This window comes from Dasypus novemcinctus, chromosome 10 (assembly GCF_030445035.2).
Source record: "Dasypus novemcinctus isolate mDasNov1 chromosome 10, mDasNov1.1.hap2, whole genome shotgun sequence".
NCBI classification, from domain to species: Eukaryota; Metazoa; Chordata; class Mammalia; order Cingulata; family Dasypodidae; genus Dasypus; species Dasypus novemcinctus.
This window is the reverse complement of record NC_080682.1, coordinates 2,586,396-2,610,804: the sequence shown is the minus strand read 5'-3', so window position 1 is coordinate 2,610,804 and position 24,409 is coordinate 2,586,396. Positions and strand designations below refer to the sequence as shown.

The 24,409-nt window shown below is 64.7% G+C and overlaps 1 protein-coding gene across 1 annotated transcript in view; it reads right to left on the bottom strand.

Annotated features, from left to right (window-relative positions):
• The window catches only part of KCNQ1 (potassium voltage-gated channel subfamily Q member 1), a 316,058-nt gene that overhangs the window by 140,274 nt on the left and 151,375 nt on the right, over positions 1-24,409 (bottom strand). The window contains exon 11 of the mRNA XM_058304965.2: positions 14,135-14,255. Coding sequence (XP_058160948.1) covers positions 14,135-14,255 — 121 coding nt within the window. The remainder of the gene's footprint in view (positions 1-14,134; positions 14,256-24,409) is intronic.

The following is a 24,409-nucleotide window of genomic DNA, read 5'->3' as shown; positions in this document are numbered from 1 at the left end:
GCATGTACGGCGGCACAGCAGGCTCGCAGTGGGGTTCTCGGGGAACTAGGACCTTCCAGAAGACTCTGGACCCCAGGTGCTAGGTCAAGGGGACACAGAGGGTGTGGAGGGAAAAGGGCTGAATCTGCTGCCAGGAGAGCTCAGAAGCCTCCCCGAGGCCGCGAGACCCTGCGGGCAGCCCCAGGGTCACTTACTTTCCCACCAAACCTTCGAGGGCCCCTGCCGGCCCCGACTCCATGGGGCTAAGCTCTGAAGACCCAGCGCCAAACGAAACCAGCCTCTGAGGGGGCAGCCAAAGGAAGGGCCCCGTCTGCTGGGGAAGGGGGAGCAGGGAGGAGCCAGGAGCGAGCCGGCCCCTTCAGAAGAGGACTGACTGGGTCAGGGGAGCCGAGGAGTCTCCTGGCCCCCCGGGACACAGCCTGTTAGCCTCCGCTGTATCGCGTCGGGTGGGATGAGGGCGGCGAGGTTTATGGAGCCCCTGGCACAGCTCCCGGCAGACGGGCAGCGCAAGAGCGGCAGGACTCAACGCTGCTGCTTCGGCGTGAAGGAGCGGACAGCATGACTCTCGTACCGCATGGAAAGCTGACGGGACGTGGAAGGCAGGGCAGCGTTTCGGGCGGCATCTCCAGGAGAGGCCTCCACTCTCCAGTCAGTCTCTGTGGCTCCTTCCTAGTCGTATGTTGCGATCATCTTCCAAAATCAAACCTGTTTCTGTTTGTCCACGATTGCGTCTATTTAGCAGTTCTAACCTTTTATAATCTGAAGAATATTTTTTAGAACGTACGGACTGTCTTTTTAAAAAGGCCCCCATCTTAAACTCGGAAAGATGTGCCTCCTTGGTGTCCAAGGGCAGGCTGCTTCCTCGGCCGTCCTGGGTCAGGGGCAGCCTGGGCCCTGGGTGGGCAGCACCCGCTCGCCGGCTCCTGAGTGGCAGCAGGGACATGTGCCGAGCGGGAAGGGCTGGGCCCCCCCCTCGCCTACTGTGGCCAGGGGTGCTACCCTGGGTCTCCTGGTCCTAGAGCCTCAGGGCCTCCCCCCTGGCTCGGGCCCCAGCCTGGTTGCCCGCGGGACCCAGGCCGCAGCTGTCCCCTCTGGTCTTAGCGCGTTGTGTGTGGACAGGGGGAAACGGAGTCCTCTCCAGAGAAGTCCAGGGCATGGCCGTCTGGGCTCCAGGGGGCTTTCCCAAGCCCCACTGTACAGGAGGAGCCCAGAGCACGCAGGGGCCCACTCACGGCCTGCAGTCACGGCTACGGCATCTGCCACGTGAGGAGCGGGCAGCCGCAGGGGATGACACGGGGAGTCCGAGGTGCAAAGAAATTTAATGAAATCTCCCAAAGTCTCGTTAGAGGCCTAAAATCCTGAGCTCCACACCGGCTAGCTGAAGAAAACACCCCCAGAGAAAGTAGGTTTGAGCGCCCAGGGGCTCTAAAAAGGCAAACCCACCCGTGACAGCTGGGGTGAGCCCCCAGGGGAGGTGAAGCGAGAAGCCACCCGCCGGAGGCTCCCTCGCTGCCACCGGGTGACGCTTGCTCCAAGTGGTGGGAGCAAATGTGGTGCGAAGATGGAGCAGCGTGGCTCTCGGGGCAGCAGGGGGGCCCTGTGGCGACGGAGTGTTCACACCTGATGGTGTGGGGAGCCCGGTTGGGATCGTGGACTGTGATTTTACCAGACGCTGCGTTGGTGGAGTGGAGTAAAGGGTGCACAGCATGAAATCCACACGCATCGGAACACTGGATTTCTAAAAAACTAGAATCCAGCCTCAGAATGAAGAAGAAAGTTCTCTCGAAAACACCTAGAAATGGATTTTTAAAATGTCCAGAATCTACACAAAGTTAAAAATACCGTGGGGTATTATAACAGTTCTTAACTCCAGGACGAACCTCTTATTTGTGGATAGAAAGACTTAACGTGGCTTTGTCAAAACGTTGACTGTAAATTCATCCAGCTCGAAGGCCACGCTAGCGGGGAAGACAGCCGAGTGAGCCAGGCAGGCTGGTTCTGAAGTTTACGTGGAAAAGTGAGCAGGCGCGAGCGTCCGGTCACGCCGCGGGGAGGCCGGGCAGCGGCTGCAGCGTCCCATCCCCCTCCGCGCCCCTGGGCGGGAGCGGCGGCCATCTTGCAGCCATGCCAGTCCCGAGCCGCCTGGCCAGGCCGCACGGCCACTTTCCTGACGCCGACGTGACTCCAGCCCGCCTGCCCCACCGCCAGGCACCGACAACGGTGAAATCGAGCGACTCGGCGTGAGGTCTACAGATTGATTTAACCGACGCGGCGACCTTCCCAGGTGTCAGCCGCGTTTCTTATTTGCTTTCTGGTGCTCTATCAAGTTAATGAACTCCCTTTTCTAAGATGCCCTGAAAGCACGGTGATAAATGTGCGCGCCTGGCCCCCCGGGAAGCACGCTCGTCCCTCCCGGCCTTGCTCGCTGCCTGGCTTCCTGTCTAGCTCACGTGCAAATCTGCTTTCCACCTTCCGGGCGTTTCTATCTCAGGCCGTGCCACAGACCCCCTGGGCAGCTGCGCTTCCTCGGGCCTGCTCCTGAGGAGGCCGGTACAGGCCAGGGGAAGGAAGTCCACCCCGAGAGAACCAGGCAGCTCTGTGGTTCCCATGACTGAGGCCCGGCCTGTGCGAGACCAGCCGGGGGCCCAGCACGGGAGCTGGACGTGGACACACAAACAGGAACGCGATAAAAGGTGGCAGTAAGTCAGTGGGGGAAAGGTGGTGGAGTCAGATAAACGGCGTGTGGACACCTGCATAAGCATATGGAAAAGCAACCGGATTCAGTGACCCCGTAAGCCAGAAATCCAGATGACACAGTGACCTGAAAGTGCAAAAAGCGAAGCTGAGACTACTAGAAGAAGATATGGGCAAACCTATTAAAACAATATCAGAATGAGAAAGTTCTCTTTAGGACCTAAAGACCCCACAGCAAAAAAGACTGACAGAGCTGACCATAGGAAAAAATGTTAACTCTGCCACCAGGAAAATATTTTAAAGTTAAACCACCAGTGACAAATTGGGATAAAATGTTTCCAACACACACGACAGAGATGGCTCCTACACAGCAGTAAGAAGAGGCATTTACAGAACAGCTCCAGAGGGCACGAAGGAATGCCTGACAAGGAGTGACACGTGCCCTCAGCCGTCTGAAAGGACGGCAGCCTCTGCCGCAGTGGCAGTGCGACTCCAGCCGCGCGCCCCGCCTCTCCAAGTTCACGAGGGCGGAAGCCATGGTCACACGCGGGCAGGGCAGCGGTGTCTTGGGCGCGCCGCTGCTGATGGGACCACGCACGGGGTGACCTCTCTGCCACTGAGCCAGCAGAGCACAAAACGTGCAAATGCGCCAACCCCGCCGGCACTGGAGAGAACAGCCCAGAACCTCATCAACCGACTCCACTGAGGATGGAGACAGAAACAGCTCATCCGCAGAGTGGGCTGGAAACCCTGAGAAACGGAAGTCACAGAAGAAGATTTATCCCCTGCACAGCAACCTTTGTCCTCGCAAGTATGTGCTCGTTTTAGGATAAACAAGCTGAGGGGAGGTTCTGGGGTGATTTGCCGTGGCCCTCTGTGCCAGCACGGGCGCTCGGCACACGAGCCCAGAGGGGCTGGGTGCTGGGTGAGCGCGGGAGGCTTTGTGGCCTCGTGGCTCTCGGGGCCGCCCTCGCCGCTTCACCTCTGACCCGCGCTCCTGTGAAACGCGCCGTGGCTCCAGCTCACCCCAGGAGGGCAGTTCTTCCACGCTCCTTCTTCAGCCTCACGAAACCCTGCATTCCTGAGGGATTTCCGGTTTCCCTGTGGAAGCTGTTTGCTTTGTGCCTGCCTCGTGGTGGTGGTGGTGGTGGAGACGGAGCTGCGCCGCGAGCAGCATGCCTGGGCCGGGGGGGCTTCGGGGGAGCCATCCTGACGTTCTGTGCGTCACGGCTCCTTCGGCTCCCGCGGCCGTTGGCTGAGGACCTGTCCCTTGGATCATGGCCCCACAGAATGCCACAGAGGTGCCAGTGACCCAGAGCCACCTCCAGCCCACACGCGCACACGACTTGGTGAGGGCCGCGCCCATGGAAGAGCCATCGCCAAGAAAGCCGAGGGCTCGCTTGGTCAGACCTGGGCTGAGCCGACAGGCCTCCGCGTCTCACGCCCACACTGGTGGCCTCCATGGCTTCTCCGGACACTGGGATGGCCTCCCATCAGGCCCTGCGTCGGGGACCACCCGTCCGTGAGTCGCCGCCCGAGCTGTGGAGAGCGCATGTGCGCCATACCCAGCACAGCGTTCCTTGGCGTTGGCGCACGCCTCCAGCTCTGCTGCCCCCGCCTCCGTCAGGCCCCGTGGGCCCACAGTGTCCACCAGAAACAGCCGTGAGGCCAGGACGTCAGCACGTGCGTGGGCCCAGGGCCGGCCCACATGGGGAGAGCCTGCCCAGCAGGCCGGGCTGGAGTGAGGGCTGCCCGGCGCGTCCACCCGCCCCTTCAGAACCTGGCACTTGCACGCGCCTGTTCACCAATCAGTACTCAGGTGCTTTTGCATCACTCGCCGACACGCACAGACCCACGCCATGCCCAGGGACGCCGGCTGCCCACCCAGCGGTGCTGCGTACGACGGGCCTCGTTGGCGGTCACGCCCGAGGACCGCCAGCCTGTCTTGGCGGCGGGGCCGTGTCTGACGGCGCTAGGTGGGAGCAAGGCTGGGAAGCACCTGCCCCGGGACCCGTGCGCAGCAGCAGGAAGCCCCAGCCGGGAGGGGTCTTTCGGCAGGAACACCGCACGAGGCCGAGCTTCCCTTGGGTGACACAACGCTGTGAGCAGAGGCTGGCAGGACCCTCCCGTGCGTCCCCATGGGGCAGCAGCCTGGAAGCGCTGGCTGGACTGCCAGGAGCTGCGAGAACGTGGCCACACCGCCACCTAGGAGGGGACGGCCACGCAGATGGCCACACTGCCCGGCGGCCAGAAAGCAGCGGGCGCGGCGGGCATGCCTTCAACCGCATGCTAGGCCGGAGCAGGCCACGGACGCGCAGCTCGACGGTGACAGTCATCCAAGGAAGCCGCCTCTGGAAAGCCACTGCATGCCCTGGAGGGAAGGAGACTGGGGAACGGGGGTGGGGCCGCCGTGCTCGTCGGCAGAGATGGTCCGTGCTGGCCCCCGGCAGTGCCATGCCAGGCTCGAGTGAGCAGCTGGCCTGCCCGGAGAGGGCGCGTGGCTGTAAGGCCCATAAAAGGCGACACGCCGTGTGGCGCGGGGAGGCCCTGGTGAGCGTCACCCCCCGGGGCAGGAATGGCTCCGGCGCCAAGAGGCACTGGAGGGGGGAGGCCCCGTGGGTGCCTCCGCGGCAGAGCCTTCCCTCTCCCGTCCGGGCCCGCATGGGCTGGCGGGCACTACGCAGCTCCACGGCGCTCAGGGGCACCGAACAGGCGCACACCGACAGCCCGTTCTGCCTGCCGCGCTGCGTCACGGGCACTGCAGCTCTCTGTCGCGCTGTTTTCTGATCGCCTTCTACTTAGATTCGTGCAAGCTGATTACCCACTCGGTCACTTTTCCACTGATTTGTCTCCCATCTACACTATTTTCAGATGCGCGCTCAAGTTTTAAGCTACTTCTACTCCTGCTCAGATCACCCGTTCTCCACCCACGCTTCACACGCCAGAACTCTGGGCTGGGGAGGGCCACGCTCCCTTTGCCTCCGGGGCAGTGGGGCCTGGGCCCGGCCTGGAGCACAGCCCCGGGGGGCAGGGGAGGAGGGCATGGAGAGGCCACGGCCCCCAGGGCCCTGCCCTTGGCCTCTCCACCCCCCACCTGGGCCCTGGCCGCGGCAGAGGCGTCAGGCAGGGAGGATCCGGCCGCTGCGAGAGGAAACGAGAAGCTGCTTCGGTCAGACCCAGGCGTGGGGCCTGGAAAAACTCTGCCGCGGCTGCAAACACAGAGGCCTTTTGAGACCCCGTAGAGCAGGGTGCCCGGCGGGCGCATCTCAAGCCGTGAGGGCGACCAGCCCGCTCCAGGGCCGGCGGGCGTTCCCCGGAAGCTGGTTTGGCATGGGGAGGGCCCCGAGGGCCGTCGTGGGCAGGGCTTGTGGCTCGGCTAACTAGAGGTGGCCGAGCACGCGCTCTGGCTCTGGAGCCAGGCTCGCCCCTCTGCGCGTGCGTCAGGCCAGGGCCTGCTGCCTGGGGGACACTGCCGGGGGGACACAGCCCGCGCTCGGGCCGCCCTCGAGAGGTGGCCTCGCAGCCCAGGGTGGGCTCCGCCAGGGCCCTGCCGTGCTGCAGAGCCCTTGGCGCCGCCTCGTAAATGGCATAACATGCCTCCACCCCTGCGCCGCTCCCCTCCGCCAGCCTCTGCGGCCATGTGTGCTTGCACACGCAAACACACACACACACACCTTTCCCAGGCAGGAAGCTGCTCTTTGCCAAGAGCGAATGGAATTCAGATTTCCAGAGGGTGTCCTTGGCCGCCAGCTCCTCGGCCCACGTTGAAGAAAGGTCCTGGTGTGCGTGCGGGGGCTGGGGAGGGGGCTATCCTGTGCGCACCTCCATCTGGGCCCCAAGAAAAACCCACAAGTGGCTGTGCTCTGCCGGCCACACCCGGGCCCGGGCACATTCCTTCCCCGCCTGAGCCCGTGCTGGGTGGCCCTCCCCGGCCTCCACACCTCCTGTCCAGCAGCAGGGCCCCACGGGCGGCAAGTGCCGTGGAGGGCCTGGGGAGCCGGAAGCCACCGGGGGGCCTTCGAGGGCCGGGCGCCCCGGCCTAGCCGCTCCCTCGCCCGGCACACGCTGGGCCGAGCTCCCCCGCCTTGCCAGGGCCTGCCGCCCAGAGGAGCGAGCTCACGGCGGGAAAGTCCTTTTTCATGTCCAGCCTCGGTCTCACTTGCTGCGGTGCCAGTGGGGCTGGGGGCCGTGGGCCTGTCACAGAGGCTGGTGCCCCCGCCCCCTTCTCTGGGTGGGCCCCCGCGATCGGCATCCTTGGGAGTTAAATATTTACAGGAATGAGACAGACGGGCCAGGGAAACGCGACAAGCAGTGACCACCCGCCGTGGGGGGTCGGCGGGCCGGCCACCTTTACCTTCCCTGTGGCCCGAGAAACAGGGTCTCGCACCTGCTTGGCCAGGCGGGGGACAGGTGGGGAGCTGGGCGCCCGGCAGCTACCCAGGAGCGGGGCTGCCTGTCCGGGAGGAGGGCAGCACCCGCACGTTCCCGCACTCGGGGAGGCCCGGCCCCAGCCAAGATGGCAGCGGAGCCCACGAGCAGCCTGCCCACCGCGCCACAGTCCCCGTGGTCTGCTCAGGAGACCACACTCGCACTCAGAGCCGGGTCGCTCCTGTAGGGGCTTCTGCGAGGGGCAGGGGCAGTGCCCCGGGGCCCACGTGCCCTCTCCAGGGCCAAGTCCTGGGCGGCCGCCGGCAGCTGGTGCTCCTGCCCGAGCTGGGCATGGGGCCCTGGGGTCTCCTGCTGGGCCAGGCAGGACCAGGTGCCCAGGGCTGCAGCCTGGGCAGGGCCTGTGTGCAGGGGGAGCCAAGCGGTGGTCGGCCCTGTGCACCCCACGTTGCGTGCGAGGGGCCTGGTGGGGGGAGGGGTTGCCCAAGCGAAGCGCAGGCCCGCGGTGGCACCCGGGGCCGGGCAGGTCCTGCCATCGGCTGGCGGCGGGCTCTGGGCAAGGCCGTCAGCCCTGGTCTCTGTCCGTTTTCCGTCTGTCCCTTGACACTTCCGGGTATAGTTGCTGGCCAAACCCAGGCCATGTGGTAGGTGGGGGCCCGGGACGGCCAGTGGCCAGGAGCAGTGGTGTTCCCGAGGCTCTTGGGGCCCTCTGGGTGTCCCGGGCCAGCACCCCACGCCCCCCCGGGAGCCCACACCTCTGGCAGGTGCGGCTCACGGGGCCGTCCCAGGGCAGAGACGGAGCCTTCTGGCATGTCACCCAGCAAGCAGCTCATGTCGACCTAACAGGCCCCTACGTGAGCCTCAAGAAATCGCCCAAGACGAGCCCACCCCGAGGGCCCGAGACTGGCACTGGCGGGGACAGAAGGTCCACGGGGAGACCGAGGCAGCTCCCGGCCTAGGCCCGAGGGGCAGGCCCAGCATGTGCTTGAGGCTGTCGAGCCCCCGGCCCCGAGCTGACCTCCTGACCCTGCCCGTCTCACCCAGATAGAGATCAGCCGCTGAGGACAGGAGCGGGGGCCTGGGGGCTGCCGGCCGCCTTGGGGCTGTGGGCTCGGTCCTGGGCTGGGGGGAGACTGGCCTTGCTTGCCGAGCCACCCTGCTCTCTGCCTGTTTCCCCAGCGCTGTACAGCCCTGTGAGGGGTCAGTTCTGTGGCTTCAGGGAGATTATCTGGTAGGGTCAGTTGCTTCTGGAATTCCTGGAGTTGCCCCTACAGTGCCCCTTCCTCAGGACCCTGTGCCTGCCTTCCTGCTGAGCTGCTTGCGCCCCCGGAGCCAGGGGAACCTCCACTCTAGACCGGGAGGGGTGTCTCCGGGGGCTGCCTGGGCCCTCTTCAGGTCAAGCCTCGGTGGCGTGGGCCAGCGACGCGGGCTGCTTGTCGGGCAGGCAGGAGCAGCGGCAGAGCCTGGCATGGGGCGCAGGGTGCTGGCCTGGCCTGGGTCCCAAGGCTGCTTCCTCGCGGGGCCAGCGGACCTCTGCCCGGTGCCCCTTGCTGCCAAGGACCCCGCCTTGGGGTGGCCCCTCCCACGGCCCCCGCCGTGTCCTGGGCAGCTTGCAGGTCAGAGGCACCGTCCCCTGCTGGCGGGCCCTGGGGAGCCGGGCACTGCTCGGCATCCTGGGAGCGTTCCTGAGCGGGCTCCACGCACGGGGCAGCTGGGCCCGAGGCCCGCTGGGGGCAACCTGGCCCGTCACTGCTGCCGGGTGGGCCAAAGGGTCACCTGGGGAGACCCAGACCCCGTGGCATGTTAGCTCATAGCCCCAGTCTCCAAGGCTCCTGCCCCGTGGGCGCCAGCACAGGGCAGGCCTGGCCTCCACCGCCCAGCAGTGGCTGGGCCCCTGGGCCGCCCGGTGCGCTCTGGGGGCCTGCCAGTCACAGGCTCAGGCACTGGCTCGGCCAGCAGCAGCATCGCCATGGCAAGAACGCATGCAGTAGGCGCTCAGGTCACGCTGCTGCAGTTTTAACCTATCCCAAGCTCCTAGAGGTCCCTGAGTGTGTGAACCACTCTCCCTGGGGCACCTGCAGCACCAGCTGTGGCCCTGTCACTGCCCCACATGGAGGGCCGAGGAGGCCAGGTGTGCTGCCCACCAGGAGAAACACCCAGGACACTGTGGCAGTGGGCCTCTGGCCCCCATTTGGACAGGACAGCGAGGCCACGTTTCTCCAAAGCCTCTGCGGAGCCGGCACAGCCTGGGGCACCCCGTGCCAGACCCTCCAGGCTTCACGTGCCCCTGCCCTGCGGCCAGCCCAGCCTGGGAGGGACTCTGAGGCCCCAGGCCTCTTCCTCCAGGGGCAGCCCCTGATGGTCGCGCTCTGAGCTCCACCTGTGCCCCGTGACGTCGCACGGCCTGGGGCTTCCAGGAGCTCCCACACAAGGGTCCTGCTGGCCCTGTCACCAGCAGGCAGGATGCCGGCTAGCGCGGTGCTTCTCTCTGCCAGGCCGATGGCCTCGCCCCAGCGCAGGCGCGCGCACAAGTGTTACCGCCCAGCGGGTGGGAGAAGAGCCGGAGCCGAGGGAAGATGGCCCTGCCCTGGGGAGGACACGGCGACGCTCAGGCACGGGGCAGACGTGGGCGCCCAGCTGCTGGAAAGCATCCCCAGGCTTGGCCACGTCAGAGGTCAGTTGGTGGCGCAGGGTGAAGGGAGAGCTCCGTGCAGCCACCGCACTGAAAACGCAGGGCCACGCAGGGCCGTCTCAAAGCCCCGGCGCCGTGGTGGCACTGGCCCCCCGTGGTGTGCCACCACAGAAGCCGTAGGCTGCCGGCACCACGGGCCGAGCACAGCCACGCCAGCTGGGAGAAGCGGCCGCCTCCTGCCCCAACACCAAGACCGCGGCCCACGACGGCGTTGACGAGGTGGAGTCCTGGTGCAAAGGGGAACCCCGCCAGAGTGTGGGGGGCGGGTGGCACTGCCACGTGCCCGGCGCCGAGCCCCAAGCAGGACCAAGTCCACGTGACCGCTCCCTCGCGTCTCCCTCGCCGCTGACGCCAGGGGACAGCCAGACCGCGGCCCCAGGTCGGAGGGGCTGGAGGAGGGGACGGCGGCCTCACGGCGAGCGGGAAGAAGCCTGACACGGGACACCAGCACGGCCCACGGGCGCGCCTGTCACAGGACCCCAGTGAAAGGGGGAAGCTCGGCTCGACGGAGGACGCCCGCGAGAGGAAAAAGGCAGCCTGTAGGGGAGCGGTCGGTGCTCTGTGCCCCGGATGTGTGCACATGCGTGTGTTCACCCACGGGCGTGTAAGTGTGCACTCAGGCGTGCACACAGCGCTGCTCACCGCTCACGGCCGGGCGCAGAAAGAGCGCCTACTCGTCAGCAACTTGTAGGCCTCCTTCTCAGCGTCGAGAGCAAAAGCCGTGGGCGCTTTCACAAGACCCGAGCCCGTAAAGTAGCACCGTGGAAAGGGGCTCAGCCAGAGTCACAGTGTGAAGGCCCCAGGCAGGGCCCTGGGGTGGCCGAGCACGAAACGCTGGGAAGTGCCAAGTCCCTGCCCTGCTGGCTGGTGGCACTTGGCGGCCACCCCGGGTTTCCCTGGGCCCTGTTGAAGGACACAGGTCGTGGGGCCACGGGCCCCTCCACGTCACATGCCTCATCCACCCTGGCCGTTAGCCGCGTCTTCATAAGGCTGGGGCCCCCGGGACGGCGTGAGCGGCCCGGACGAGGCCCTGCTTCGCGGCTTCCTGAGTGCCACGAGGAGCACGACTTGCGAAACAGGCGGCGCCCGGCGCGCTCAGGCCTCCCCGAGGGCCACCTATTCTGGGAAGGTGTCCTCGTGCCCCGGGCTGCCTCCTCGGTGCTCGGGGTTGTCTCCCCTCAAGTCCAGGCAGAGCATGGATAGCCCTGCGGCCCCGCCGGGGCGGTGCTGGACGCCCAGTGGCCGCCCGGCCGCCCCAGCCCATGGACGCCAGCCCCTCTCCAGAGTTTCACGAGCGGGAGCAGAGCAGGGGGGCAGTGTTCTGAGAGGAGGCGAGCTGGCCAGCAGACGACGCAGTCACCCCCGGGAGCGGAGGCTGGGCCTGGATGCTGCCCGGGAGGGGAGGCTCGCAGAGGCTGGGCCCGGGGCGCCTAGCGCCCATCCTGGCACGCTCTCCCTGCGCCACCCCGCCACGCTTCTGACCCCTCGTGCCTCCTGGAGGTGGGCGGGGGCCACGAAGGCAGGACGCCATCTAGAAGGGCCAGCGAGTCTTGCCTGTCCACCTCTCTAGAGCCGGGCCCAGTGCAGCCCCTCGGTCCGTCCCCACCAGGTCTGCGGAGTAGGGAAGGAAGCCCATGCTGGGCCGCAGCGGGCCACGGGGCTCCCCCGACTGCTCCAGCGCTGGCCTGGGGCCACCGGCCCTGCTTCCAGAAGGCACGGGGCGCTGGCCCAGCCTTGCTGCTTATGGCTGAGCCGGGGAGGCGTCACAGGAGCTGGACGGAAGCCAGGCCACGGCGGCTGCTCCTGGAGAGCGCGGCTCGGACATTTGGCGTGAGATTCTGCAGGGTCCAGGAGAAAGGTGGACGTGGCAATTCTAATCGGCGCACGTGATGCTAGCTCTGTCAAGGGCCTGCAAGGCTGTCCGAGGAAGGGGCCTGCCCCACCCCAGCAGGCCCCTTTGGTACCTGGTGGGGCCCTCGCGGTGGTTGCTGTGCCCTCCGCTCTGCCCACAAGGCCCCCAGCCCACGTCCAGCTCGGAGCACAGCACCCCAAGCCGTCCGGCAGGGGCACGGCCCCCCAGGTGTCCGAAGAGGCAGGACCAGGGCTTGTCCCATGGAGGCCCGTCGGGGGAAGTGTGTGCCAGGCCAGGTGGAGCTGCAGGCCACGCTCAGGCCTCCACCTGGGACTCTGGCTCTGTCACGCTGACTGGGGGCGGCGGAGGTGGCTGCGCATGCACGGGGCCCCCAGCTCAGGCTCTTCCCAGCTCAGCGGTCCTCGCCCCAAGTCTCAGCGCCCCGTGCCGAGGCACCAAGGCCTTCTACCTCCTCCTGGGACAGGAGCGGGTCGTGGGGGGCGCACCGTGCCACGGGGGGTGCGCCCTGCCAAGGCTGTGCTCAGGGCTAGGCACGGAGGCCCTGCAGAGCCTTGGGTGCCGAGCAGGGGCTCGAGAGAGAGACAGGGATGTGATGGCTGCAGACGGGAGACCAGGGCGGCCACGTGGCGGACACCATGTGCAAGGCCCAGTGACAGGAACGGGCCCCTCCACCTCCCCACCAGCAACCGCGCTGGGCAGAGGGCGGTGGGAGGGGTGGGAGTCCAGGGGTGCAAGCCTCCGCTCACAGCACACCTGGGCCCCACACGTCCCGCCCGCCGAGGGCCCTAAGTCCTGCCTGCGTTGGCCCAGGCCCCTGGCCCGGCGCAGGCAGGAGTGGGCAGAGTCTGCCTGTCTCCCCAGCACCCTGGCCCCCCGCCGGCCCACAGGCTGGGACCTTCCTCTAGTCCAGGCCGTAGTGACCACCTGCCTGGGACCCTGCAGGCACAGAGACCGGGCGGAAAACAAAAAGGGCTTTTATTTACGCCTTTAATTTGCGTCCTGAAACTGGCCCGGTGCGGTGACGTATTTAGCATCAGCCGAACGCTGAAGAGAAGTGGATCTGTCTTTTAGAAACTGCTCCCCACCCCTCTGGCCCTGGCAAGACCCCTGTGCCCACCCTGGTCAGCCCTGTGTGCCCGAGGCCCTGCCCACTCCTGCCCTGCGCCTCCCAGGTCAGAGCCCACGCCCCTAGGGCTGGACCCAACTGGAGGACTCGGCGGCCACCCTGGCTCCAGGAGCTGGCCTGGGCTCTGGGCTCTAGGGGCTGCCGGGCGCCCTCACCTCACCTCCCCACGGGTGCCCTGCAAGAGCCCGCGAGGCCCCGCAGCTTGGCTGGATGGACGGCGGGTCTGTTGTCCCCACAGACGGCCTCCGGGGTGGATGGCAGGTGACAGCCTGCCCTCCCGGCGCGTACTCAGGCAGGAGGAGAGGGCCCTGGGGCCCAGCCCGCGCACTTCCACAGGTGCCACCGCCTCTGGTGCTCATGTCCCCCCACGGAACTCCAGCTGCCCCCACTGGCCCTCGTGCCCTGGACATGCGCCGCCCAGGCCTAGTGCTCAGCCGACACCCCCTTCTCAGCTGCCCTGTCCCCGAAGCGGCCTCCTGGCCTGGCCTGCAAGGAGCCCTCAGGCCTTCCTGCTGCCGGGGCCCAGCCTGGAGCCTGCTCTGGGGCTGGGCGCATGAGGGGCGTTGCCCGCTTCCCGGGGACACCAGCTCCCTCCCTGCTCGCGCCCGGGCACTGCCACCCTCCTGGGGAGCCCCCTCGTTCCGGCCGCCCGAGTTCACCAGCTCGGGTCCTGGGAGCCAGGGGGCCGTGTGTGACGGGTCCCCACTTCAGCAGACCCCAGGGAGAGCCATGCCTGGGACAAGACCACCCCGGAGAGAAACCGCGGGTAGAGCCCAACGGTGACGCTTGGGAGGGCGGGCACGCGCAGCAGGGCCTGGCGCGGAAGGACGGTTCTCGAGGGGTGGCTCTCTGGGGTGGTGGCCAGAGCAGGCCAGGGCACCAGGCTGACCCCAGCGCACGGCGGGCCGCTAGCCGCCGTCCAGGGAAGTCGCACCCCAGCCAGGCCCCGGGGGTTGGCCTGGCGAGGCTGTGGTGGTGGGGGAGGGCGGGCACACGTCCCAGGCCAGCTGTGCCTCGGGGAGGGCTGAGGGGAAGGCGTGCGAAATCAGCCATTTCCTCCACCTGAAGGAGCCCGGGGCGCCACGGCGGCCGGCAGGCAGCACCAGCATCTGTCCCTGCGGCTCTGGCCGGCGTGCCATGGGGAAAGGCTAAGAAGTAGTCGCCGCTTTTGGGGGTTGGGGGCGGCGAGGGGAGAGAAGAACAATCTTCTCAGACACTCAGAGCTCGAAAGCAAGTGGAAAACGATCCGTCTGGTTTTCCCTAAGTCAAAACAAGAGGATCAGGTTCCCCGTCTCGGCGGGAGCTGCCCCTGCCCCCGCCCGCCCGGCCCGCGCTGCGCCGTCCCCGCGCCGTCCCCGCTCACTGTGAGACGTGGGTGATGGGGGCCAGCAGCGTCTCCCCCTCCAGGTCCAGGTCCTCGGCGAAGCTGCTGGTCCGCAGGAAGTGGACCGGGCTCACGTCCAGCAGCATGGGGCTCTTTTTCACTGTGGGGAAAGGAGTCGGGGCAGCACGTCAGGTCTCTGCAGAGGCCCCCGTGGCAAAGGGGGCCCAGGGAGGCCGGAGCCGGGCTCAGGGTCTCGTGCCCACCTGCCCCTGCCGGGTGGAGAGACTGCCCGGAAGCCTCGGCCCAGGGCACCCAGCGGTTTATGGGGCCCCCAGGAGCCTGAGGCCTCCACATCTGGGGGACGCCCACCTGTCCCACCCCCGTTGGGCACTGGGCCTCTGCCCAGGTTGCACCTGACGTTTAGGGCAAGGTTGGGATGGACGGAATGCCGGGTACACACAGGGCAGGGAATGCCATGAGTACCCCGCCCCACACCGAGGGGCGGCACGGCACACGGAGGACGCGGGGACAGGCGGAGCCTTCCCAGGCTCAGGTGGGCTCACCCCGGATCCGCCGGCCTGGGGCAGGGGTGGCCCCGAGGGAGGCAGCAGCACCTCCCCAACAGCTAGCCACAAATTCTGATTCCTCGGCCTGCGCCCAGCGAGACTGGCCCGGGAGCTCGGGGCTGAGGACAGCGGGCGGCCCCAGTGTGCAACCCAGGCTGCGTTTCTTTTCCTTCACCTGAAGCTCAGGGTCTGCGAGCTTGAGTTGAGATTTTTTAAAAAACCATGATTCTCGTGGGGACGTGTTGGTGCATTGTGCCGTATTTACTAAATAACAGTGCAGTGAAGGGGCCTGTGGCTTTTACCTGCCTGGCAAAGGGGCCCGTGGAACAGGAAGGGCTCAGAGCCCCTGACTTAGGGTGTTCGCTGCAGAAGAGTCAAGCGCTTGCCGGTGAGAAGAGGGGGTGTCGCAGAGGACATCCCTCGGCGCCCCCCCACCTGCCTGGCAGCACCCTGGGTGTCATCCGTGGCCACAGCACCTGTGCGCACACCGGGGCCCTGTGCCTGCCACTGCCTCGGTCCGTGTCCCTCCAGGTCTAAGTTTTATCCTGGTTGTTGCGTAGTAGCCCTAAGTTTAGACTGCCACGGTGGACTCAGCCATTCCACGTTGGAGGGGCCATCGGCCTCCGTGACGCGGCACGTGCCCTCTGACCCTGAAACCTGACACGCTGGCTGGGGAAGGGTGTCTCCAGGGTAGTTTTCACCTGTGCACTCTGCTTCTCTATATATTAGAGATAGTAACCCCTAGAGACAGGAGGCAAGAGGAATTCCACCGTCTAGCTTTGGTTTTTTAACCTTAATTATGGCGTGTTGAATCGTACAAAATGTTTTGTGTCTTTAAAGTATATATGCCTATTTTGTCGTTTACAAAAGCACATTCCTTTCACCTGAAAGCAATATAATTGTCTCCTAAATATATTTCCAATACACATGCTTGAACGTGTGTGTGGACAAGTTTTTAATACATTGAGAATTTGTAGATCAGCAGTAATCAGAAAATCAAACAGATCTCTGCAGTCTTACTGAAAAATCTAGAGTAAAATGTAAAACTAAAATTTCCTGAAGGAAATGTAGGAGAAAAACTGTGGGACCTTGGGTTTGGCATTGAGGTTTTGGATACAACACCAAAAGCTCAACTCAGGAGGAGAGACAACTCTAAACTGGACTTGGTCAAAATGAAAGGTTTTGCCCTGTGAAAGATGCTGTGAGGAGAAAAGACAAGCCATGGACTTGGAGAAAATATTTGCAAACCACCTATCTGGTCGAGGACTTGTATTCAGAATATATAAATATCTGTAAAAATGATGGCTAATTAGCCTGTCGAAGCAGCTCAACACCAACTGAGCTAGAGAAATGCTCACTTAAACCACCGTGACCTTTCACCGCACACTTGTTAGATGTCTATAAAAACGAAAAGCCCGACAGTACAAGCATTCAAGGCACTAAGCAACTGGAACTCTCATTCCTTACAAGTGGGAATTAAAAATGGCACAGCTGCTTTGGAAAACAGTTTGGCATTTTTCTTACAAAATTAAACGTGCTCCTCCCATAGGACCCAGCATTTTACCCAGGTATTTACACAAATACCCTGTCCATGGAGCTTTATAAGTTGCCCCGAACCAGAAGCCACCATGTCCCTTGGCAGGTGAGTGGATAGGTTGTGGCACACTTGTGCAGTGGAATGCCACTCCGTGGCCAGGGCCACGCTGTGGTTCCATTCAGGGGACATTCTGGAAGAGGACAATAAACAGGTCGGCGCTGGTCAGCGGTCATGGGAGAGAAGGGCTGTTGTCAAAGCGGCCACACAAGGGTTTTTGGGGCTACATGAGTTCTCTGAAGGATGCTGGGACAGTGGTCCATGGCCCTGTGTTGGCTTAGAGCCCCAGGACACATGGAACTGTATGCCTCAAGGAGTGACCTTTTCCACATGCAGAGTTAAGAAGTATCCACCAGTGCACTCAGCAGAGCTGTCATCCTGAATGCCTTCCCAGCGTGTGCATGGCCGCGAGGATGTGATACAGGCCCAGGACATGAGACAGGCTGCAGGACGTGAGAGAGAGAGGCCGCAGGCTGCGAGACAGAGAGGTCACAGAATGCGAGACAGGCCGCAGGCCGCGAGACAGGCCATGAGACAGACCGCAGGCCACGAGACAGAGCGGTCGCAGGATGCGAGAGAGGCTGCAGGACGTGAGACGGGCCACAAGGACATGTGGCAGAGAGGCCGCAGGATGCGGGACAGACAGGCCGCAGGACGCGAGACAAAGAGGCTGCGGAATGCCAGACAGAGGCTGCGTGACGCAAGAGAGGCCACAAGGGTGTGAGACAGAAACTGCAGGACACAAGAGAGACAGGCCGCAGGATCCAAGAGAGGCCACAAGGACACAAGACAGAGAGGCCGCAGAACGCGAGACAGGCTGCAAGGATGTGTGACAGAGAGGCCGCAGGATGTGGGGCAGAGAGGCCACAGGATGCGGGACAGAGAGGCCACAAGGACGCGAGACAGGGAGGACGCAGGACGCGGGACAGGGAGGACGCAGGACGCGGGACAGAGAGGCCACAAGGACACGAGACAGGGAGGACGCAGGACGCGGGACGGAGGACGCAGGACACGGGACAGAGAGGCTGCAGGACGCGGGACAGAGAGGCCACAAGGACGCGAGACAGGGAGGCCGCAGGACGCGGGACAGGGAGGCCGCGGGACGCGGGACAGGGAGGCCGCAGGACGCGGGACAGAGAGGCCACAAGGACGCGAGACAGGCTGCAAGGACGCGTGACAGGCTGCAGGACACATGACAGAGAGGCTGCCAGGACACAGGACAGTGAGGCCGCAGGATGTGAAACAGGCTACAAGGACGCAGGACAGAGAGGCTGCGGGACATGAGACAGGCCATAAGGACACGGGACAGAGAGGCCGCAGGACACGAGACAGGCCATAAGGACACGGGACAGAGAGGCTGCCAGGATGCGAGACAGAGAGGCCGCAGGACCCAAGAGAGACCACAAGTATGCGAGACAGACTACAGGACGAGAGAGAGGCCGCAAGGACGTGCGAGAGAGAGGCCCGCGGGACATGAGACAGGCCGCAGGACGCGAGAGAGAGAAGCCGCAGGACACATGAGAGAGGGTGCAAGGACGCATGAGAGAGGCCGCAGGACATGAGACAGACTGCAGGCCACGAGACAGAGAGGCTGCAGGACGCGAGAGAGAGAGGCCACAGGACGTGGGGGAGAGAGGCCCCAGGACACATGACAGAGAGGCCACAGGACGTGAGACAGGCCACAAGGACGCGTGACAGGCTGCAAGGACACGTGACAGGCCGCAGGACGCGTGACAGGCTGCAGGACGCGAGACAGGCTGTAAGGACACGTGACAGAGAGGCTGCAGGACACGAGACAGGTCGCAAGGACATGTGACAGGCCGCAAAACGCGGGACAGAGAGGCCGCAGGACGTGAAACAGGCTGCAGGGACGCGCGAGAGAGAGGCCCCAGGATGCCAGACAGAGAGGCCGCAGGACATGAAACAGGCCACAAGAACGCGAGACAGAGAGGCCGCAGGACGTGAGACAGAGAGGCTGCAGGACGCAAGAGAGGCCACAAGGACGTGAGACAGAGAGGCCACAGGATGTGAGACAGGCTGCAGGATGCGAGAGAGAGGCCGCAGGACACGAGACAGGCTGCAAGGACGCGAGAGAGGCCGCAGAACGTGAGAGAGAGAGGCCGAAGGACGCAAGACAGAGAGGCGGCAGGACACGAAAGAGAGAGGCCGCAAGGACAAGCGTGAGAGGCCTGAGGGACATGAGACAGGCAGCAGGTCGCGAGACAGGCCACAAGACAGACCGCAGGCCACGAGACAGAGAGGCCGCAGGACGTGAGAGAGAGAGGCTGCAGGACATGAGACAGGCCGCAGGATGCGAGAGAGAGAGGCCGCAGGACGTGAGAGAGGCCGCAGGATGCAAGACAGGCCGCAGGACGCACGCGAGAGAGGCCGCAGGATGCGAGACAGGCCGCAAGGACGTGTGACAGGCCACAGGACGCGAGACAGGCCACAAGGACATGTAACAAAGAGGCTGCAGGACACGGAACAGAGAGGCCGCAGGATGTGAAACAGGCCGCAAGGATGCAGGACAGAGAGGCCCCAGGACACCAGAGAGGCCGCAGGACACGAGACAGGCCACAAGGACATGTGACAGAGGCTGCAGGACACGGGACAGAGAGGCCGCCAGGACACGGGACAGAGAGGCCGCCAGGACACGAGACAGAGATCCCACAGGACACGAGACAGAGAGGCTGCAGGACCCAAGAGAGGCCACAAGGACGCAAGACAGAGAGACTGCAGTACACACGAGAGAGAGGCCCGTGGGACATGAGACGGGCCGCAGGCCGCGAGACAGAGGCCGCAGGATGCGAGAGAGAGAAGCCGCAGGACGCGAGACAGGCCGCAAGGACTCGAGCCAGAGAGGCCGCAGGACACGAGACAGAGATCCCGCAGGACGTGAGACAGAGAGGCTGTAGGACCCAAGAGCGGCCACAAGGACGCGAGACAGACTGCAGGATGCGCGAGAGAGGCCGCAGGATGCGCGATAGGCCGCAAGGACGTGTGATAGGCCGCAGGATGCGAGACAGGCCACAAGGACATGTAACAGGCCGCAGCACGTGAAACAGGCTGCAAGGATGCAGGACAGAGAGGCCCCAGGACACCAGAAAGGCCGCAGGACACAAGACAGGCCACAAGGACACGTGACAGAGAGGCTGCAGGATGCGGGACAGAGAGGCTGCCAGGACACCAGAAAGGCTGCAGGTCACAAGGACACGTGACAGAGATGCTGCAGGATGCGGGACAGAGAGGCCGCCAGGACACGAGACAGAGATCCTGCGGGACGTGAGACAGAGAGGCTGCAGGACCCAAGAGAGGCCACAAGGACGCAAGACAGAGAAACTGCAGGATGCACGAGAGAGGCCCGTGCGACATGAGACAGGCCGCAGGCTGCGAGCCAGAGTGGCCGCAGGACGCGCGAGAGAGAGAGGCTGCAAGGATGCGCGAGAGAGGCCGCAGGACATGAGACAGGCCACAGGCCATGAGACAGGCCATGAGACAGAGAGGCCACAGGACATGAGAGAGAGAAGCCACAGGACGCGTGACAGAGAGGCCGCAGGATGTGAGACAGGCCACAAGGACGCGTGGCAGAGAGGCCGCAGGACGCGAGACAGGCTGCAAGGACACGTGACAGAGAGGCCACAGGACGCGGGACAGGCCACAAGGACACGTGACAGAGAGGCTGCAGGGTGCCAGACAGAGAGACCGCAGGACGTGAAACAGGCTGCAAGGACGTGAGACAGAGAAGCCACAGGACACGAGAGGCCACAAGGACGCGAAAGAGAGAGGCCGCAGGACGCGAGACAGGCCGCAGGAGCGCGCGAGAGAGGCGGCAGGACGCAAGACAGGCTGCAAGGATGCGTGACAGGCTGCAGGACGTGGGACAGAGAGGCCGCAGGACATGAAATAGGCCACAAGGATGCGAGACAGAGGCCCCAGGATGCCAGAGAGGCCGCAGGATGCGAGAGAGGCCACAAGGACATGAGACAGAGAGGCTGCGGGACGTGAGACAGAGAGGCCACAAGAACGTGAGAGGCTGAAGCACGTTCGAGCCTCTGAGTTCTAGCTGGGCATTTAGTTTCTCACGGGTTCTCCGTGTCTACTAGCGTTAAAGGACAAGTTTAGGCAATGAGGCTGGGTTTCTCACTGTCAGAGGGAAGGTACCACGGGCAGGTGTGGGCGGGGCTTGGCCGAGCTGGCTGAGGGTCAGACACACCTGTCTGAGCTCACGTGTTGCGTCACACAGATCTGGAAAGACGGACATGGAAGTAGCCCCCGATGTGCTCCCCAGCTCTGTCTACCATCAGCCCCTGGAAGCCTGGCACCCCCAGAGCCCAGACCTCAGTTTGCAGAGCGCTCCCCAGCCAAAGGAACTGGGGTCCTGCTGCGGAGCGGGCTGTGGGGGCGGGGGCGCAGGAAGAGCCTGGAGGCTTGTCTCATGCCAGGAAGGGAGGACATGCTCAGAAAGAAAACGAACAGGGGCAGGTCGGGGGGACACAGGAAGCAGCCCAAATGAGCTCCCGAGCTAATGGCCGGAGCTGGGACAGAGCAAGCAGCAAAATAAATAATGATAATATTGGATTGTAGCTCACACAGTAAAGTAAATATCCCGGAGTCTGTGCTGATATAAAATAAATGACCGAAGAAGCAAATGATCGGAGGAGGCCCAGCAAATCGTCCTGCAAGAGGAATTCCAAACAAAATGTGTAGAAGGAATGAGGAAGATAGACCCCCCCACCCCCACCCCAGGACCCAGCAATCAGTGCTGCAGGCGCAACCCACAGATGGCTGCTGGGTGAGTGGGCGAAGCCTCGAGGAGAAACTTCAAAGCGTCCCCCCCCCCCGTATTTATTAATGACTGTGGCAGTTTTAACATATGTCCGCCAATTCTTTGACATGCTCCTTTCCCCGGGGTGGAGCTGAGCTCCCCTGTCCCTGAAGGTGGATGGGCCCAGCGCTGGCCTCGGGATGGAGCAGGGCAGTTGGAAGAGGGCCTGGCAGGCGCTGCGGACCCCAGTGGGGACACTATGAGCAGTGCGCCCCACCTCTGTGGTCATCTCCCCCCGAGGCCCTGGCCCCGTGTGGTCACGAGAAAACGTGGGACGAGTCCCCACCCAGGGACATTCACCGAGGGGCCTGATGGGTGTGCTTCCAAACGTTGAGCTCCCGGAGACCAAGAGAGGACAGAGCCGAGTCAGGAGGGACGGAGACCTGCCAAGTCAGAGTAGTAAGAGACCCCGAAAGAGGGCACAGTGGACAGGTGGGGGGGCTCCCCCCCAGGGACCTCAGCTGTCCCTCTGTTGACAGCGTGGCACCAACACTAGCGTCTCCATCTTGGCAAACGTGCCTGCGGCTGTAGGCGGCACCGGCTGTGGGGGTGCGGGGGCAGGCCGTGTCATATATACAAGCCAAGAGCATTCCAGAATAAAGATTAAAACTATGCAATGGTACAGAAATTCCTCGGGTATCTAAGGATCTGTGAGACTTCTCTGGAGAGGATTCTAAACCCTTAATGAGGGACATTGAAGAAGATAAATAAATGGAGCACCGGGCCTCGGGGACGCCGGCCAGAAGGCCCAGCCCGGAACAGAGCCCCCCCCAGTCTCCCTGAAAATCCCAAGGTTCATGTGTGGGAACCTTGGCGGGCTGGCCACGAGCCCGCCTTGCGGGTGCCCAGAGCCCCGAGCAGCCTGTCACCAGCGAGCTTGGTCAGGCCCCAGGACGGGTGGCACCGGCGCAGGGAGGGACAGAGGGCCTGCTGGACGCCGCATGGGGGCTGCAGGGCCTGGGGAAGGACTGCCTCGCACAGCGCTCCGGGGCAGCTGGCTATCTGATGGGGAAGGGCGGCCGCCGGGCCCTGCCTCCCCACGCTCGAGGGCTGCTCCTGGCCCCCGCGGCGACACTCCATGCTGCACGTAAATGCAACCGGCAGGCAGGGCCTCAGGGCTCGAGGTCATGGCAACCTCTGACACAGCGGGACCGGCCAGGGAAGGGCTCCAGTGTCCCTTCACTCGGCCACCCAGCGCCACCCTAGGGAGGGCGTGAGAAGAACAGCCCAGGGCGCGAGGAACCCCACGAGGAAGGAGGAAAAGCCCACCGCCCTGTGGGCAGAGGGTCGGGGGCAAGCAGCCCCTTCACCCTGGGCGAGTCCAGCCGGCCTCGGGGATGGGGCGCAGCCAGAGGGGGTGGGGGCCTTCCCACAGGAAACGGCGCAGACGTGGCTCCGCCACAGCTGGGAGAGGCCCCGAGCAGGCCCGGGGTGCCCAGGAGCCCCGAAAGAGGCGCAGGAAACGCCACCCCGCGAACCGGGCCCGGGGCCTGGCGGCAGGCACGTCCTGGCCCCGCGGTTGGGATTTGAGAGTCCGTTCTCCTGGGTTATGTCACACAGCTGTCAAGCGACAGGGCTAGAACTTCATCCAGGATACGGATCGCCAGACAAATGTTCTCGCAGAGGGAAAAAAAAGCGCAGCGCGGTGTCCCCGCCCGTCTGCGGGGCGCGCAGGAAGGCCCACTGGAATGCAGGGCTGCCTTCCAGCCCCGGGCTGGCTCCCCGAGGCCCGTGGCCGCGAGCACCTGACCGGAGCGGTGGCCAGGGTAGGGGCCGTGCCCCCCAGTCGGTCGCCCGCGCGGGTGGAACCCACACCTGCCAGCGGGGAATGTACTGTTGGGTTTAGTCCTGGGGACGCGCATGGGGCCCCCGCGGCGCAAGTTGTCCCCCCGAGTCAGAAGGCAAGGCCTCCCCGGTTTGCGAGCCTGGGGTCTGCCTCCCGGCCCCCAGCTCGTTCCCATGCGGCCAAGTCAGGGTGTCTGGAAATGGGGGGTGGGGGCCTGGGCACCTGGAGGCCAGCGGTTCAGCCCCTCAGTGGGCAGAAGCTGTCCGGGCCCCCTCCAGGGCTGGTGGGTGGCTCCTGGGCCCGGGGAGAGCCAGACGGACCCCTGCCCACTCCTCCAGGGCCCCACGGTGGCCTTACACAAAGATGGGAACACACCCCGACAGCCCGTGACTCGGGGCGTGCGCCTGGGCGCGCAGCGTGCCCGGGCCCCGGGGACAAAGAGGGCCCTGTGTCCACGACCATGGCGTCATGCTGTCCTGAGAGAGGCCCCGTTGCTGAGCCTTGAATTCTTTGGCTGCCTTTGGAGTGTCCAAGCCAGAATCTAGGCCTAAATTTTCAAGGCAGAACAAAACAATTTTGTTTTCTAGGAAAACGGGAGACCCAGGATGGCGAGCGTGGCGCTGGCCTGGCTACCCCCACAGCCGCGGCTGCCGCGGCAAGAGCCAGACCGCAGGGGCCCCAGCACGGCCCTGCTTCCCACCCATGGGCCCTCTCAGCAGGCAGCTCGAAGGATCTTTAAAAACAAGGTCCGAGAGAAAAGACTAGAAGGAAGTCGGGCAGGATGCCGGCGGCTGGCACCCGGGTCGGCGTGTGAGGCTGTTCGCCTTCCTCCACCAGGCCCTCATTCTCCAGACTGAGCAGGACCCTCTCAAGTCCACACACAGCCCCCGGGACGCACCAGCCCCTGCGCCCTGCTCTCCACCCCACTGCCCGGCACCCCGCCCTGCGGTTCTGGCTGGGCCCAGCGTCCTTCGTCCCCCGGCTAGAAGCTGCCCACACCTCCGGCCTGCAGAGCCCTCCTTCCACGAGGCCCCATGGGCAGCGGTCCTGCCGCAGCCTCGTTCTGTCCCCGTGCCTCTTGGCGCCTGGGCCGGCTTCTCGCAGACCTGGGGGCACACTGGGCTCCTCACTGCAGCCCCAGGGGCGGGGGGACTGCACTGACCCTCCGTTTCCAGTAGGTTTCAGGCTCTGGCCTGAGGCCACCCAGATCAGGGCAGGGCTCCAGCCCGCGCCCGCTTGCTCCGGAGGTGCCCTGTTGGCCTCGGAGGGGCTCGCGCCAACGCCGGCACCTTGCCTCGGCTCCTCGCACCCTGCCCGCCCCGAGGGCTGAGACCCTGCCCGGCCTGACCCTCGCCCTCTGTCCACAAAGCCCCCTGGGTCCACAGAGGCTCTGCAGGACGTCGGGACCCTTGGGGTTTAGCGACCCTTGGGAGAGGACCAGGTCGTTGTTCCCCACGGCTGTGCAAGCCTGGCCAGGCCCGTCCCTGAGCCGCTCACCCCTGCCCTTCCCACGGTGGAAAAGCCCCTTCCCCGGGCCCCTCAA